The sequence below is a fragment of the Tarenaya hassleriana genome, unplaced genomic scaffold, assembly GCF_000463585.1.
Source record: "Tarenaya hassleriana unplaced genomic scaffold, ASM46358v1 Cleome4, whole genome shotgun sequence".
In the NCBI taxonomy this organism is placed as follows: Eukaryota; Viridiplantae; Streptophyta; class Magnoliopsida; order Brassicales; family Cleomaceae; genus Tarenaya; species Tarenaya hassleriana.
This window is the reverse complement of record NW_010966881.1, coordinates 2,118,208-2,131,719: the sequence shown is the minus strand read 5'-3', so window position 1 is coordinate 2,131,719 and position 13,512 is coordinate 2,118,208. Positions and strand designations below refer to the sequence as shown.

Genomic DNA, 13,512 nt, shown 5'->3' with positions numbered 1-13,512 from the left:
TATATATATATATATATATGTATATATATATGCAAAAGCTGGTAACTGAGTTGAGATATAAGTGTGAGAAGTTTGTATTTGTACAGTGAAAAAAATGGGGAAGTGAAGTGGCTGATTATGCCTAAAAAAACACTCAAGAGTCGAAGCAAATGTACAAGTGTCTATCTATCGATTCCGCCGTCAGTCTTCGCTCGAGGTTTCTTTCAGTTCGGTTCGCATAATGCTCGGTAGAACATCTCGATGAACTGATCATCCTGTTTCACCAACCCAGCAAACAAGCAAACAGAGAGAGAGAGAGAAACATCAACTGCGGATGGCCATTTCGGTTTTAGAGAAATATATATACCCATTTGGTTTTTATATCGGATTCGATACGGCTACGAGTTATTCGGTTATCAACTGAATTGGTCACCCCTGGTCGCACCCATCTTTTCGAAAGTGTAAGGGTATTATGGTAATTATGTAAATACGAGATTTAACTTGGGTTTCATACGTACTGTCTATATATACATTAACCTACATCAGAAAGACGTACCTGGACCAGCCTTAGAAAGGCATTGCGGATTTTGTCTCTGGTAATGCCGAAACCAGACGGAGCTAAAGATTGAGGGTTAGTAGCAGTGGGCAGGAAAAGGTCGTGTATTTGAACGCTATGAAGATTCTGCAAATTCCGAGTAACTATTGGTGCCTGTGACAAAGACTGCGTAAAATGCGGTGCTATATGGGTCGAGTCCGAGGAATGAGGCGGCGCGTAGAATGAAGAAGGCCGGATGAGCACGGTTTTAGGGATGGAGCTAAGACGGAGGTTGGATATCTCGTGGTTCAGTGTCGGGATAGAGGATGTTTGTAAATTCCCCGAAGCAGCGTAACTTACACTCGGACTTTCAGAAGAGATGGGAAACTTTGGAGCATTTCTTGCTTTACTTATCGCCGCCTGCAGAGATGAATCAAGATAAAGATGGTATTAGAGATAATATATACGAATCTTTGATAACATGTCAAGATTTGCGGAATAAAATCTTGTTGTTCGATTGACCGAGCAACGTATATATATACAATAGAAAATCATAATCCTACTAGGAAACTAAATCCGAAAGTATACTATTAAAAGTCTATTAGGATAAAATACCAGAGATTCATATATATCTCCGATAGAGGGACAATAACAGTTGGAAATATATCTTCAAATTCAGAAAGTGTGTATTGTTGGAAACGTACATTGAAGAGATCCATCAGTTTTGGTGTTCCAGTTGTAGAGCCAGGCGATGGATCCTCATACTCGCTACATTAAGTCGAAAGTGGAGTTAAGTGAGAAATCTACACAACAATGTAGATATAATCGGAAATACAAAGATATAAATGCCAAGAGTCGGTCCACAAACGGCATGCCTGTATGCTTATTTATTTCAATCAGTGCATCCGAAAATTCATTGGCCAGTTAAAACATATGCCCAGTAACTGTCCGAAACTATACCCAATAGACTAAGGAGCAATAACATGACCAAATTCACGAGTGTATTCCATGATCGAATGGATAGCTTCTTCTGAGATATGTAGCAGCAGAACAAATCAATTTGAATATAAAATCGGAATGCTACTCTCACCTTTCGATCGGGGCTACTCTTGTAATTTCATTCTGAGGAGATTTTGTATAGACGCTAAGTATCCTGCAAGAGGAAATGATCGATTCACCCGAGAACTACCCGAAAGAGATGATAGAAGTCTCATTAATCTTCATAAGCTTCTTTCATAGTCAATGTCATGTTGGTCACTATTTCAGAAGGAATGCCTGAGATGAAGATATTATACCTACGCAAGAGATTTCCAGCCTCTTCACATTCATTTGGATTGAAAAACCAAATTCCGTTAACTTCCTGAGCGGCGTTTCGAGATAACAAATATGGACATTGAATGTCGAACTCAAAATCTTCAAGAAGATTCTCCACCCAATTATCTGCTCGTAAAAAGTAGCAAAAGAATCAGATGAGAAACATTAGGACACACATTATTCTTCATTATAAGAGCTAAGACCCAGGAAAAGGATTTCCAATAGATCCTACATGCGACATGACACCGGTGAAATGATTTCTTGCAACAAAATTTTCTAAAATTTACATAAGCTATGAGCTACAACAACTGAATCGACACAAAGTTATATCAGCATAACATAAACTACTCATCTCAGTACCGAAACGACACATCCACAACAGAAAGCTAAATCCGAACCTGCGCCGAGTTGATTCATGACGACAAACTGAAATCTCGGCTGTGTATTCCTACAAGAACAAGGTACCGAATCATCTTCATGTTTAAAATCCTATCGCACAACAAGAACAATGCAGCGATCAAACACTACCTCTTAACCACAAACAGAGGCCCTTCGACTTTCTTGCGATCCTGCAAAGAACAAATTCGGGTCAATCGATGCTCTCTTGGCGATCAAATCCGTTCTTCGACAAAGAAATAGAAGGAAACTTCAACTACTTTATCGATTTCGCGAGAGAACCAACCAAAGCCGTCCGTATCAGCTCACACACAGCACGATACAGCTTTAACCAAACAGGAAACAGAACGGCCAAGCATAGATGCAAAAGGAAACAAATTTTCTTGCGTTTTCTGGGAAACCAAACAAACCATCGAGAAAGTTGGGAAGAAATGGACGAGAAAACGCACCCACAGGTGGCCCTCGGTGTCGAACACATACAACACAACGTGAGAGGCGGTGAAGAGAATCTGCTCGATGTGTTGATCGAATCTCTGCAACACACCGAGATTGATCTGTTTGGTCGCCTCAGGATCGAGATTCGGAGTTAATTTTCCGGGCTGAGACATTTTCGGACGAGATTTTCTCGGCGATTTTCCCGTAAAGATCAGAGTCTTCGCAAAAGCACTGGAGTAAAAATTTTCAAACTCGATCTGACTCGGTTGACCTTATATACCTTCGTCGCCGAGTCGGAGCCTCTGTGACTCGGTCTTTTCCTAAAATTACGAAATTGGCACTGCCTCTGAATCCTGGGAGAGGGCTCTGAAACAATGATATAATGTCATGGATATAATAAATATTATCTCTAACCCTTGCTCTGTTTTCATATTCAAAACAATTTAGAACTATAAAAATGAAAACACAATATTTCTGGACAATGACAATATATATATATATATATATTTTCTATTTTAGAAGGAAGCAATCCTATCAAATCCCCATTACATTCTGTAATCCAACACAATCAAAGACATATATATATAATATGAACACACATTCACATCATTCCATGTAACACAACATATATAACACAACACAACACAACACGAGATTGAGATCTTTCAACACTTAATAAGAGCATCATCAGTTCCTCTTGAGAGCCACGGCCGAGACGACGATCAATAGCATGAAGAAAACAACGGCGACGGAGGCGGAAACCACGGCGCCACTCACGCTCTGACAGAAGTCTCCGAACTGTTGGCAGATCGGAAGCCAGTTTGTGTTGGGGTTTCCGTTGTGGGCCAAATACACTATGGATGCCGCACCGGCTGAAAAAAAAAACAAAATTAAACTCAATTCGGAGAAGAATATATAATGAGTCAGATCAATGTATAATAACAATCTTGTAAATCTGTATTATACATACATTCATATATATATATATAGAGAGAGAGAGAGAGATATGGTAGGTTTGGAAGGGTACTCACAGCGTCGAAGATGAGGAGGAGGAGCCTCGGTGCAATGGCGAGTGGACGAACAATGGCTACGATAGAGAATGGAAGCGACAGGACCAGATATCCCGCCACTATCGCCATGGCTATCAAGAAGAACCTTCAAAAAAACACAAATAATATATGTTTTTTTTTGTATGACAAAAAAAAACAGGAACAGAAACCACCAACACAAAAATGGACGTACTGAAACACGGGAAGATCATCGTAACTAGCTTGGAACTGGAAGAACTGAGTGAAGAAAGGGAGAGTCTCCTGTGCCATCCCCATCACGACAGCCGCTGCAATTGTGGAGGCGATGGCGGCTAAGCGGAGGAGGAAATCGAATATGGCTAACCCTCTCTTTGAACCAGCGGCTTTGGTCCCGGCCACTACAACGCTCTTCTTTGCCTCGACCTTGTCAGCTTTGGTCACCGAGCTCGGCTCACCGACATCAATGGTGGTTGATTCCTTAGCCATCTTTAGGGTTTTAGGGTTTGAAGAATGCAAAGTTGAGATAAGGGTTTAGGTGTTTATGCTTCAAGTTGCGGTGGGAAACAATGGGGCGTCGACAAGTGTATATATAGTGATTAGGGACATTAATTAAGGTTTAGGGATATAATTGTTAATTTTTATAGTTTGATTACGTTTGATTCTGGGGTTATTTGATTCGTTAGCGGTGGATATGTAGAGGAGTTGTTGGGTCTTTACTTTCTCCACTATTGATGGGGGGAACACACATAACGACAATAACATTTTTTTTTTGTAAATTTAGGACCGAGAATAATATAATCAAAACGGATCGAAATTTATAAAACTAGTTGTCAACCATTAATGGCAAGTAAATGTGTATAGGGATATATTATTTTTTATTATTAATCGAACAACTGAACCAAATCGAATAAAATATCACCGTAATTAAATTGAATCCGATATAAAAATCAAATATTTGTGATTTCTTTAAACCCAAAATAACCCAATTGAATAAAAAATAAACGTTAACAAAAATGAATTTTTTACATATAAAAAACCAAATCCACCCATTTGAATACGATCTATAAGTTAGTGTCTAAAACCTAAAAATAAGCTATATTAATAATTAATAATAACTAAAATTTATAAATTATACATATTATAATAACACGTGTACTTCTCAACGAGACCGGAAAATACAAGGGACAAAACTTTCTCTCCATACAAAGGCGGATGAAGGGTTCGGATGTTCGGATCCATGTTCAAATGGCCGATGGGGAGGAGATTGCAAAATTTTCTTCGGACTATAGAGACATAATGGGACGAGGGACGAGGGTACAGTGAACTTCCGAATTAAAAAAAAATGGCGAATAAAACAATAGAATTTAACGCAAACATGAATTAGGATAACGTTGTAAAGAAAACTGCTTAAAAATACACCACTTAGCTACCTAATACAAGTTACGTTCATAAATAAAATATTTATAAACCCATGTTGATGACGGGCCATACAATATATTCCAAGATAAGAATACAGGATAATATTAGCCCTGTCAGCTTCACTCTAACGATACATATACTGAATACATGTATGATGTATAGATACACACACACCGGAAACTAAGGATGGCAATAACTCTCCGTCCTCGTGTTGTTAACATCCCACTTGAACCCGCAATTTCACATTAGTCGGGAAAGCTCGAAAGAGAAAAAACCACTTAGCACTTTTATGCGTCCATGACTTGTTATTTCACTTTCATTCTTCTTAAGTTCATTATTTTGTTTTGCTTTGTGAATTCCAATATCTACATTACCGTTTGATAATCTCATTTGTCCGATTGTTTATATATATAATATTTACCGTTAATAAAAAAAAGAATCGGCAAAAACTAATAACTAAACAAAAAAAAAAAGATAAATATCGGAGGATTCGGCAATTGAAATATCAGATAGCAAAGAGTTCGAACACACTACATGGCATAGTCATCTTCGCCAACCTCCACTAACATGTCGGCTATACTGACAACACTCTCGACAATTGTTGGAGTAAGATCCCGGAAGAACAAGAAATCAAACCTATCACACGCATTTAAAGCCGAAACAGCGTCAAGATCACCGATCCAGTCACACTCAATGGCCCTTTTCAAAGACAGAACAGCTTCGGACTTCAACTTCTCCAAGACATGAGGATCCCTCGAAGCCTCGAACACTTTCTTGCAGGTTAACATGCACTGTCCGATATCATGACGACCCTCCCATCCCATCTTCATTATAATCTCCCCCCATAAACAGCTTGGCAACGTTGAAAAGTCGACCTTAGATTCGGAATCCCCTTCCATCTCAGAAGAGAAAGCAATTGGAGGGTTTGCGTCTTTTGGGTTTTAGAGTGAGAACACGGATGATATGCATGATTACATATATATACATATATGTATGCATGATTTTGTAGCACCGAATGGTTGTTTCGATTGAATTATGTAATTAACAATATCATTGGGAATTGTTTTTTTCGATTTTGGTCGAGTTAGGTGCATGAAGGAATGCTTTGGGAATCTGTAAACTAGTTAATGATGGACAATGTAACATTGGTGCATGCATGCTTGCATAGAGAATGAGTCGAACAAAATTTTTAGGGACAGTAACCTAGAAAATATAATAGTATTTTTTGTAAAGCTTTTGACCTGAAAATACCAACTCAATTCCCTTTCTCTAGACATTAAAATTTTTTCTATGGCTTTTAATTCAATGTCCTAATATCATGACCCAGAGTACCACGACATATACAGTACTTGAGAAATTTAAATTACAAAAACAGATCAAAATGCGATCGATTATGTTGGTTTGTTATTAGTAGTAGAGTTGGGGGTTTTGGTATTCAGTTTCGGGTTCGGGTTGGGTCTTTCAATTTTATAAAAATAAGTATCAATCGGCTATTATATTACATTCGACTCGATACGGTTTAAGTTCAATTCCAGTTTTTATTTTAAAAATAGATATTCTTCAAAAATGTTGGTTTTTCAGTTTTTTAAAAATTTCGATTCCATATCAAACAATTCAATTTTCCTAAATTAAATATAGATCGAAAATTTTGGACAATCCGAACAACAAAAATACCGAATTTTGTACGATTAGGGCCTTCGGAACCAAATCGATCACCCCCTAATTACTATTATGAGATGCATTATCTTGATAAACTCCCACCGTACGTTTGATGTCTATTTATAAAAATTTAACAAACTAATAACCAAAAAATTTTATACAAGACAACAAATACCATAAGATAAAAAAATAGTACTAAAATTCAAGCCCGTCTCCAAAAAATTTGTTTCCCTAAACCTCGTCGCATGCCATTTTCGATCACCACATGCCACCATCATAAAACCAGAAGCAAACAAGACCGATACCAAAGGTCACGACTCTTAAGTACCGCTTTTGCCGTTTTAGACCAATAGAAATAGTTGTCTCCTGTTAGGATTACAGGAATGACTTTGGCGGAAAGGATTTCCATTGGTGATGATTGATTAAAACCGAAACAGACAGAAGAACAGAAAAAGAGGGAAAAAACAACCGATATCACCACCCTAGAGGCTCTGATACCATCAAAACACTTATGTTTAGATCGAAGAAGACACAGGAACTTGAGAAAGGAATGCTCTGTATATTATTCATTTACATCGAGAGGTATATATATATATATATTGAAAAAATCAAATACAAGAGAAAAATAGAAATAAAATAAACACACGACAAATATAAGGTAAATGTACATTTAAGTGGAACTAATTTATGGAGATTCGACCTCAATTACCAAACGGCTAATTGTGTAGAATATCTTCTGTTGATATGTTTCTTTGGGTTCTCTTGCCTTTGTTGATAGTTGCTTGCTCCTCAAGTAAGTCATTTTGCTGGGTTTCCTCACAAGCACGTGCAGTCTCCTCTTCGTCTGGACCATATGCTTCAAGTGTTGGCTCAATTCCAACACAATTATGGCATATCCCAAATATAAAATCATTAAATATAAATACAACAAATATAAGTGATTATGTATTATCGCTCAATTTGCCAGCAATAACAACTGTTAACGACAACAAGGCTTTTCGGACTCGGATTTTGTATTTTAACCGATATTGCACAAACCAATAGAGATTACAAAATCTTTCAAGAACCAATAATTCCGGTGGCAACCTCTTTACAACACTGAAAGTATCATTTCTTGAATCAAGCGAAAGAAGACGAGAGAAAAACCAGGTCGTACTCCAAGCACAAGCGATGGAAATTAGACCGCCTCATAAAAGCCTCGTCCCCATGAAAGGTGCAGTCGACGTAATCACAGACATTCAAAGCGTGAATAATCGCACGAACACTGTCCGTATGCAAGTGATCAACTCTATAGCCCTTATTCTTCAAAGAAAGAACAGCCTTCGAACTCAAAATCTTCAAGATGTACGGATCCATGGACGCCTCCAACATCTTCTTGCACGTCAGCATGAACGACCCAATATCGAGACGCGATTCCCATCCGATCTTCACCAGAACCTCTCCAAGTATACAGCTTGGTAGCATCAACAGATCGAGTTTCGGCTTCGACCCTGCATCTCCCTCCATCATGCCCAATGCAAAAAAAAAAAAAAAAGAGCTTTTAGGGTTTTGGGTAGAGAGAGGACCTTTTTGGATCGATGCATGTGGTCCGGAAGTGAAAGGGTTTGGTGTTTTTATAGAACCAAGCGATTGTTTCGATTTAATTTTGGTTTGGATTGGTTGAATGAAAAATGTTTTTTTGGAATTGTACACTAATCAATAATGGTAATTAATCGTTTGACCGTCGTCTCACAATTTTCTAGGGAATAAGCTGCTGCTGGCATTGATATTATTGGATTGGATGAGATCACACATATTAATAGTAATTAGACAAAAAAAACCCTCTAATATGTCATTTAATTTTGATGCTATCACTTTCTTTTTTTCGTTCATTTGATGAACTTAAAACATTTGTAACAACAATAATTTTTTTTATTACACAGAGTAACCGATACTGAAAAAAAAACATACATAACCGGTTTAGCAATATCCTTCTTCAAAACAATTTACGGTTTGGTACTGTTTTGGTTAGTTTCTGTAGAACCGGGTATTTATGGGTTTGGTTAAAATTCGTGGACCGAACCTCCGGCCCAAAAAGCATTTGAACTGAAATCAGATTTTTCGGGTCGACCCGTTTGCTAAAGAATTTGACCCGACCGATTAAGCACTTTCAATTATTCGTTTTCCCTCTCTCTCTCTCATGTTTGGCTGCCGACAAAACAATGGAGAATTTGCTTCTGAGATTTATATATATATATGTTCATTTGGTGCATAGAATCTCAAGTGAAGATTTAGGGTTTAACCCCAGAAAGAAAGTGGACGTAGAAAACGTTACTCTGATTTCATGGGATTGAATTAAAATGACATGGTTCATTTGACGCGGACATTTGCGGTCGATATTTTCCTCACATAACAAAATAGTCAAAGTAAAATTTTGTTATCGATGTGACTTTGTCCTCTATCGTGTTTGGAACCATTTTCATTTTTACGGTCACACCCTCGAACTCGAACTCATGCATGTGGCCAAGTTGTAGACTCTATGGTACGGTGCCTTGACCTACAAGTCTTCTGGTCAAGTTTGAGTATTCGATATAAACGACAACAGAAGATTTGTTTTTTTCAAGCGAAATTTGCGTCGTGTGAATGCTTCGGTCTTTCTTCCTTTGTCTGCATTCGTGTGTTGATGTATCTGCATCTTCCATGAAAGCACACGGACAACGTCGACAATTTTCGTACCTTTCTTTAAAAAAAAATTACGTGTTATATCAATAATTGTTAAATCTGTTAATTTTTCCCTTTTTGTTCATAATGAAATGAAGAAAGCGGGAAAATTTAATTATATATTTATTTTTAATAGAATATCAATCCAAGAATATACGAAATACACTAAAAACACGTAAGAGACAAAATCTTGTTTTTTTTTTTTTTGATAACCAGGATGGTTTCCGGGCTTTCGGCCTGATTACATCCACCCTAGACCCGGGACCGGCCTTTGTATATGGACCATTTTGATCCAGAAATTACATCCCTCCCCATCAGTGGAATCGAACCCATGACCTCGAGGATGACTTTACCACCTCTCAGCCAATGGCCAAATTTCTTGCTAGCGAGCAAAGACAGCGAAGTTCATAAGAAGAACAACGACTCTTAGCATTGACTATAGTTATATAATGCAATCCTTCGAAGTACAAAACAAGTGTGGTCATTATATTTTGTCCATCAAATGTAATCAAAGAACGAATCGAGTTGCTGCTCCCAAAACATTTCATCAATTAACACCATGTCTGTGTTGCCATGGTGATTTCCCGATGATGATGATGACGAAGATGGTAATGATGATGATGAGCTATGATGATGATGATGATCTTGTTGTTGTTGTGGAAGGCTTGCGTTAATCTCAGCCGTATGACCATCCCCAAGATTTTGAGCTAGTGGTTGAGAATGAGTGACTAAACCGGTTTGGCTTTGGCCTTGATTAAAATAAATGTTGGGGTTAACCGGAGTCTGTGGCTGCGGAGGTGGAGGCGGTGGCTGAGGTGGACGGCGGTCAAACGACCTCAAACGTGATGATTTCGTATATACTCGGCATATACTATAATCTTGTCTCATCTACAAAACCCAAATCCAAAAAGAATGGTTAAGAAATTCTATTAGAGTTTACATCCGGTTTGGTTCGGTTTAACACGGATTAGTATGCAAAATCTTAATTGGTAAGTAATTGAGCATAACCATATATATAAGCATTACACATAAGAGACTAGAGTGAGAATAATCACTCACCGCATGAGGAGGAATAGTTGAAGCAGAAGACACTAGTAACGACGATGATGATGGTGCTTGATGTTGATGATCATGATGATGATGAGGGTGATGGTGATGGTGATGGTGATGGTGATGATGTGGCTCAAGTGCAGTGTACTCATTCATCCTCCACTCAGTTTTAGTACCGCTTGGAGCTCTTCCCGTATAAAACACCATCGTTCTCTTCCCTCCGACCGCTACGTCATTGGTATACACATAACCGAACGAACCGGTCGCTTTCCAATAACCGGCCGCAGTTAACCGGTTGGGTCTCCATCCGGTTTTCTCACTATCTCTTCTCGACACAAAGAATATCCATTGCTCTGGATCTTTCTGCCGCGTCATCGTTTCCCATATTTCTATATCAAAGCAATAGCAATTTCTTAGAAATTAAGAAAAAATTCGTTAAAAAAGAACTACTCCATGGTTGCATCATGTGTGTAGCTATGAATTAATATAACATGAATATGTGTAAATCAACATACATAACTTTATATATATATTAGTATTTTTCCTATATATACATCTTAGGGTTTGTGGACACCTAAGACATATATAGTATACGTCCACATGCAGCATATATGGCCATTCTCCGACAAAGAACCTAGGAATAAATGAATGTGAAATTGACAAAATAAATCAAAGAGAATGTGATCCTAATAAGGTATGTGCACTTATATCGGTCTAAGATTCTCTTCCCACTCCAAAATTTTAGAATTTTTGTTTGTTAACGTGGAAACTCAGCCACAACCCTTTGGATGCATCGACAAAATCACAACCCTACGTAATAGTCTATAAATCACGTAAAACAAATAAACCATCCAAATGGTGACAAATTCGTTGTAGAATGCAATCGAACGCATGACATCTTGGAGAATTATATACTATTTTGTCACTACATATATGAGGCTTCGAAAGATTCCTAATTTATAGACTTAGTTCATATATATGGATTTGTACGTGCAAATAAATACCAAAATTAACACACACAAAAAAAAGATTCTTTACACCGTTAATGAAATGAAATATGGAGAAAAATGTTTGCGAAATGTAGAAAACATCAAGAAAATAAAAATACGTGGAAGATCCGAGGGATCGCAATCGTAGATGTCGACGGTGGGGATGACGCAATCGATGAGTGGGCTTAGGTTTAGGTCTCGTCGGCTGCTTTCCAACTTGTTCTTCAAGTAGAATCCGACCAACTCTTCTTCCGTCGGATAGAACCTAAAACCCGGCGGAATTCCCTCCATTCCTTTGTCTCTCCTCTCTTTCCAATATTTTTTTATATATATATCCTTTATTCATTTCTACACACGGAATGATGTACATCTATATATATAGGGATATATACATATATATATATATATGTGTATATATATAGAGTGTGTGTGTGTGTATGGATATGTGTGAGATAAAGAGTAAAGAAAGAGCTAGGAAATTGCAAGATATGAAAGGAAGAAAATTTTGATATTTGCATGAATTTTCTTCGAAAGTTACACCTTGACATCGTCGTTGCCTTTATATGACACGTGGTAATTAGACACCAAATAATTATGTTTCTTTTTTTTTTGTTTCTTTTGCAAACTATACAACAAAAAAAGAAACGAATTTGGGACCATACCAAAAAAGTTTGCACATTTGAAAACTATACAAATTTTTTAAAAAATTCCCAAGTATACCATTGTTTTTTTTTTCCAATTACCGATGGCAATGCAAAAAGTCACCGCCATAAAAAAATAAAAAATCTCAATTTCATTTTATTCTCTATTCGAAAATTCGAACTCTGCAACTTGGACTCAAATCTCTCAAATCTAATTTATCAACCCTAATCCACTTTTTCAAATCTCTAAAAATGTATAATTATCCTTTTCGCTGCGTGTTTATTTTATAAACGTAGAAATTATGACCGCTGCCTTTCAGATACGCGAAAAAACTCTCTGATGTCATGCCATAGTCTGCAAACCAGTCGAAACTAACTGAGAAGGGTTGAACCCGCAATCTCATGGATCAACGTATTCGATTTATTATGTTGTTTTAGTTTTCGTTTTACCGATATGATGTCGTATGCTTGATTTGTTCTACGAGAGAAGAAACGCACTCTTATTCCATGCAAAGGTCTGATATGATGCTGAATTACGGAAGAAAGACTGAATTGTAAGAAAACACATTTATTGGAAATCTTGTTTGATCTTCCTTGATTCCAATTGCAGAGAGCTTCGATCCTTCTAATGGGCTGAACCAATCTTCGCTAGGCCCATGTCCAAGTTCACTCTTGCTCACATGTATGACGTTTGGGCCCATTCTTCAAGTCTCCATTGATTGCTTCCATCTAATATCTCGACATATCAATCTGGGTTCTACAAGATTTTTTGTCTGATTTAATTACGAAAGAGATTCTGATCCGAGAACCCCATTTGAGATGGCTGGCTCACGATTACGGCTAGCCAAGGGTTACGATATTACTATGAGATTTGATCCAAAATATCCTGTAAACAAATAAATAAATTACCTGTCGGTTTTATTCAACATTAGTTTTTCCATGATAAAGTTTTTAATAAAACAATCTATACTAGATGTCTAAGAGAGAATATTATAAACATACATCCACATTATCTAGACACTCATATTATATTCTTCTTAGTAGTGAAGAAGAGTATAATATGTGTTCCATTAGATAATGTGGATCCCACTATATGTCTGTTTACAATATTATATTATTATTTTTAATTATTTTACATATTTTTATATATATTTTTAAAAAAATTTAAATATTTTGTTTTTTTAGTCTGTTGGTGAACCAATTCACGATGTGAAGCGATTTGGATCGACGCAGAATTTGTGTTGTTAACGGACCACAAAAACTTTCTGCTTTGTTGAAGTGAGGCCCAACTGAAAGCCCAATAACAAAGGTCTCCACGGAAACCCTAGAAACGGAAGACTTATAAAACCCTCCTCATCGTCGCCTCT

At 37.3% G+C, this 13,512-nt stretch overlaps 3 protein-coding genes across 3 annotated transcripts; all 3 read right to left on the bottom strand.

Annotated features, from left to right (window-relative positions):
* Positions 1 to 37: 37 nt before the first annotated feature.
* On the bottom strand, positions 38 to 2,962 carry LOC104823498 (mRNA-decapping enzyme-like protein). Its single transcript, XM_010555089.2, has 8 exons — positions 2,674 to 2,962; positions 2,357 to 2,397; positions 2,227 to 2,276; positions 1,810 to 1,954; positions 1,605 to 1,667; positions 1,219 to 1,282; positions 536 to 934; positions 38 to 254 (listed from the first exon to the last, which is right to left on the bottom strand). The coding sequence occupies exons 1-8, from the start codon at positions 2,830 to 2,832 to the stop codon at positions 204 to 206; spliced, it is 972 nt and encodes a 323-aa protein (XP_010553391.1). The 5' UTR covers positions 2,833 to 2,962; the 3' UTR covers positions 38 to 203.
* Positions 2,963 to 3,346: 384 nt separating this feature from the next.
* LOC104824537 (casparian strip membrane protein 1-like) lies at positions 3,347 to 4,229 on the bottom strand. The gene is made up of 3 exons (XM_010556639.1): positions 3,902 to 4,229; positions 3,603 to 3,814; positions 3,347 to 3,531 (listed from the first exon to the last, which is right to left on the bottom strand). Exons 1-3 carry the CDS (start codon positions 4,171 to 4,173, stop codon positions 3,347 to 3,349), a joined length of 669 nt encoding a protein of 222 aa, XP_010554941.1. The 5' UTR covers positions 4,174 to 4,229.
* Positions 4,230 to 9,706: 5,477 nt separating this feature from the next.
* LOC104823497 (NAC domain-containing protein 90-like) lies at positions 9,707 to 11,855 on the bottom strand. Its single transcript, XM_010555088.1, has 3 exons — positions 11,624 to 11,855; positions 10,525 to 10,904; positions 9,707 to 10,353 (listed from the first exon to the last, which is right to left on the bottom strand). Exons 1-3 carry the CDS (start codon positions 11,793 to 11,795, stop codon positions 9,964 to 9,966), a joined length of 942 nt encoding a protein of 313 aa, XP_010553390.1. The 5' UTR covers positions 11,796 to 11,855; the 3' UTR covers positions 9,707 to 9,963.
* Between the last annotated feature and the right edge of the window lie 1,657 nt (positions 11,856 to 13,512).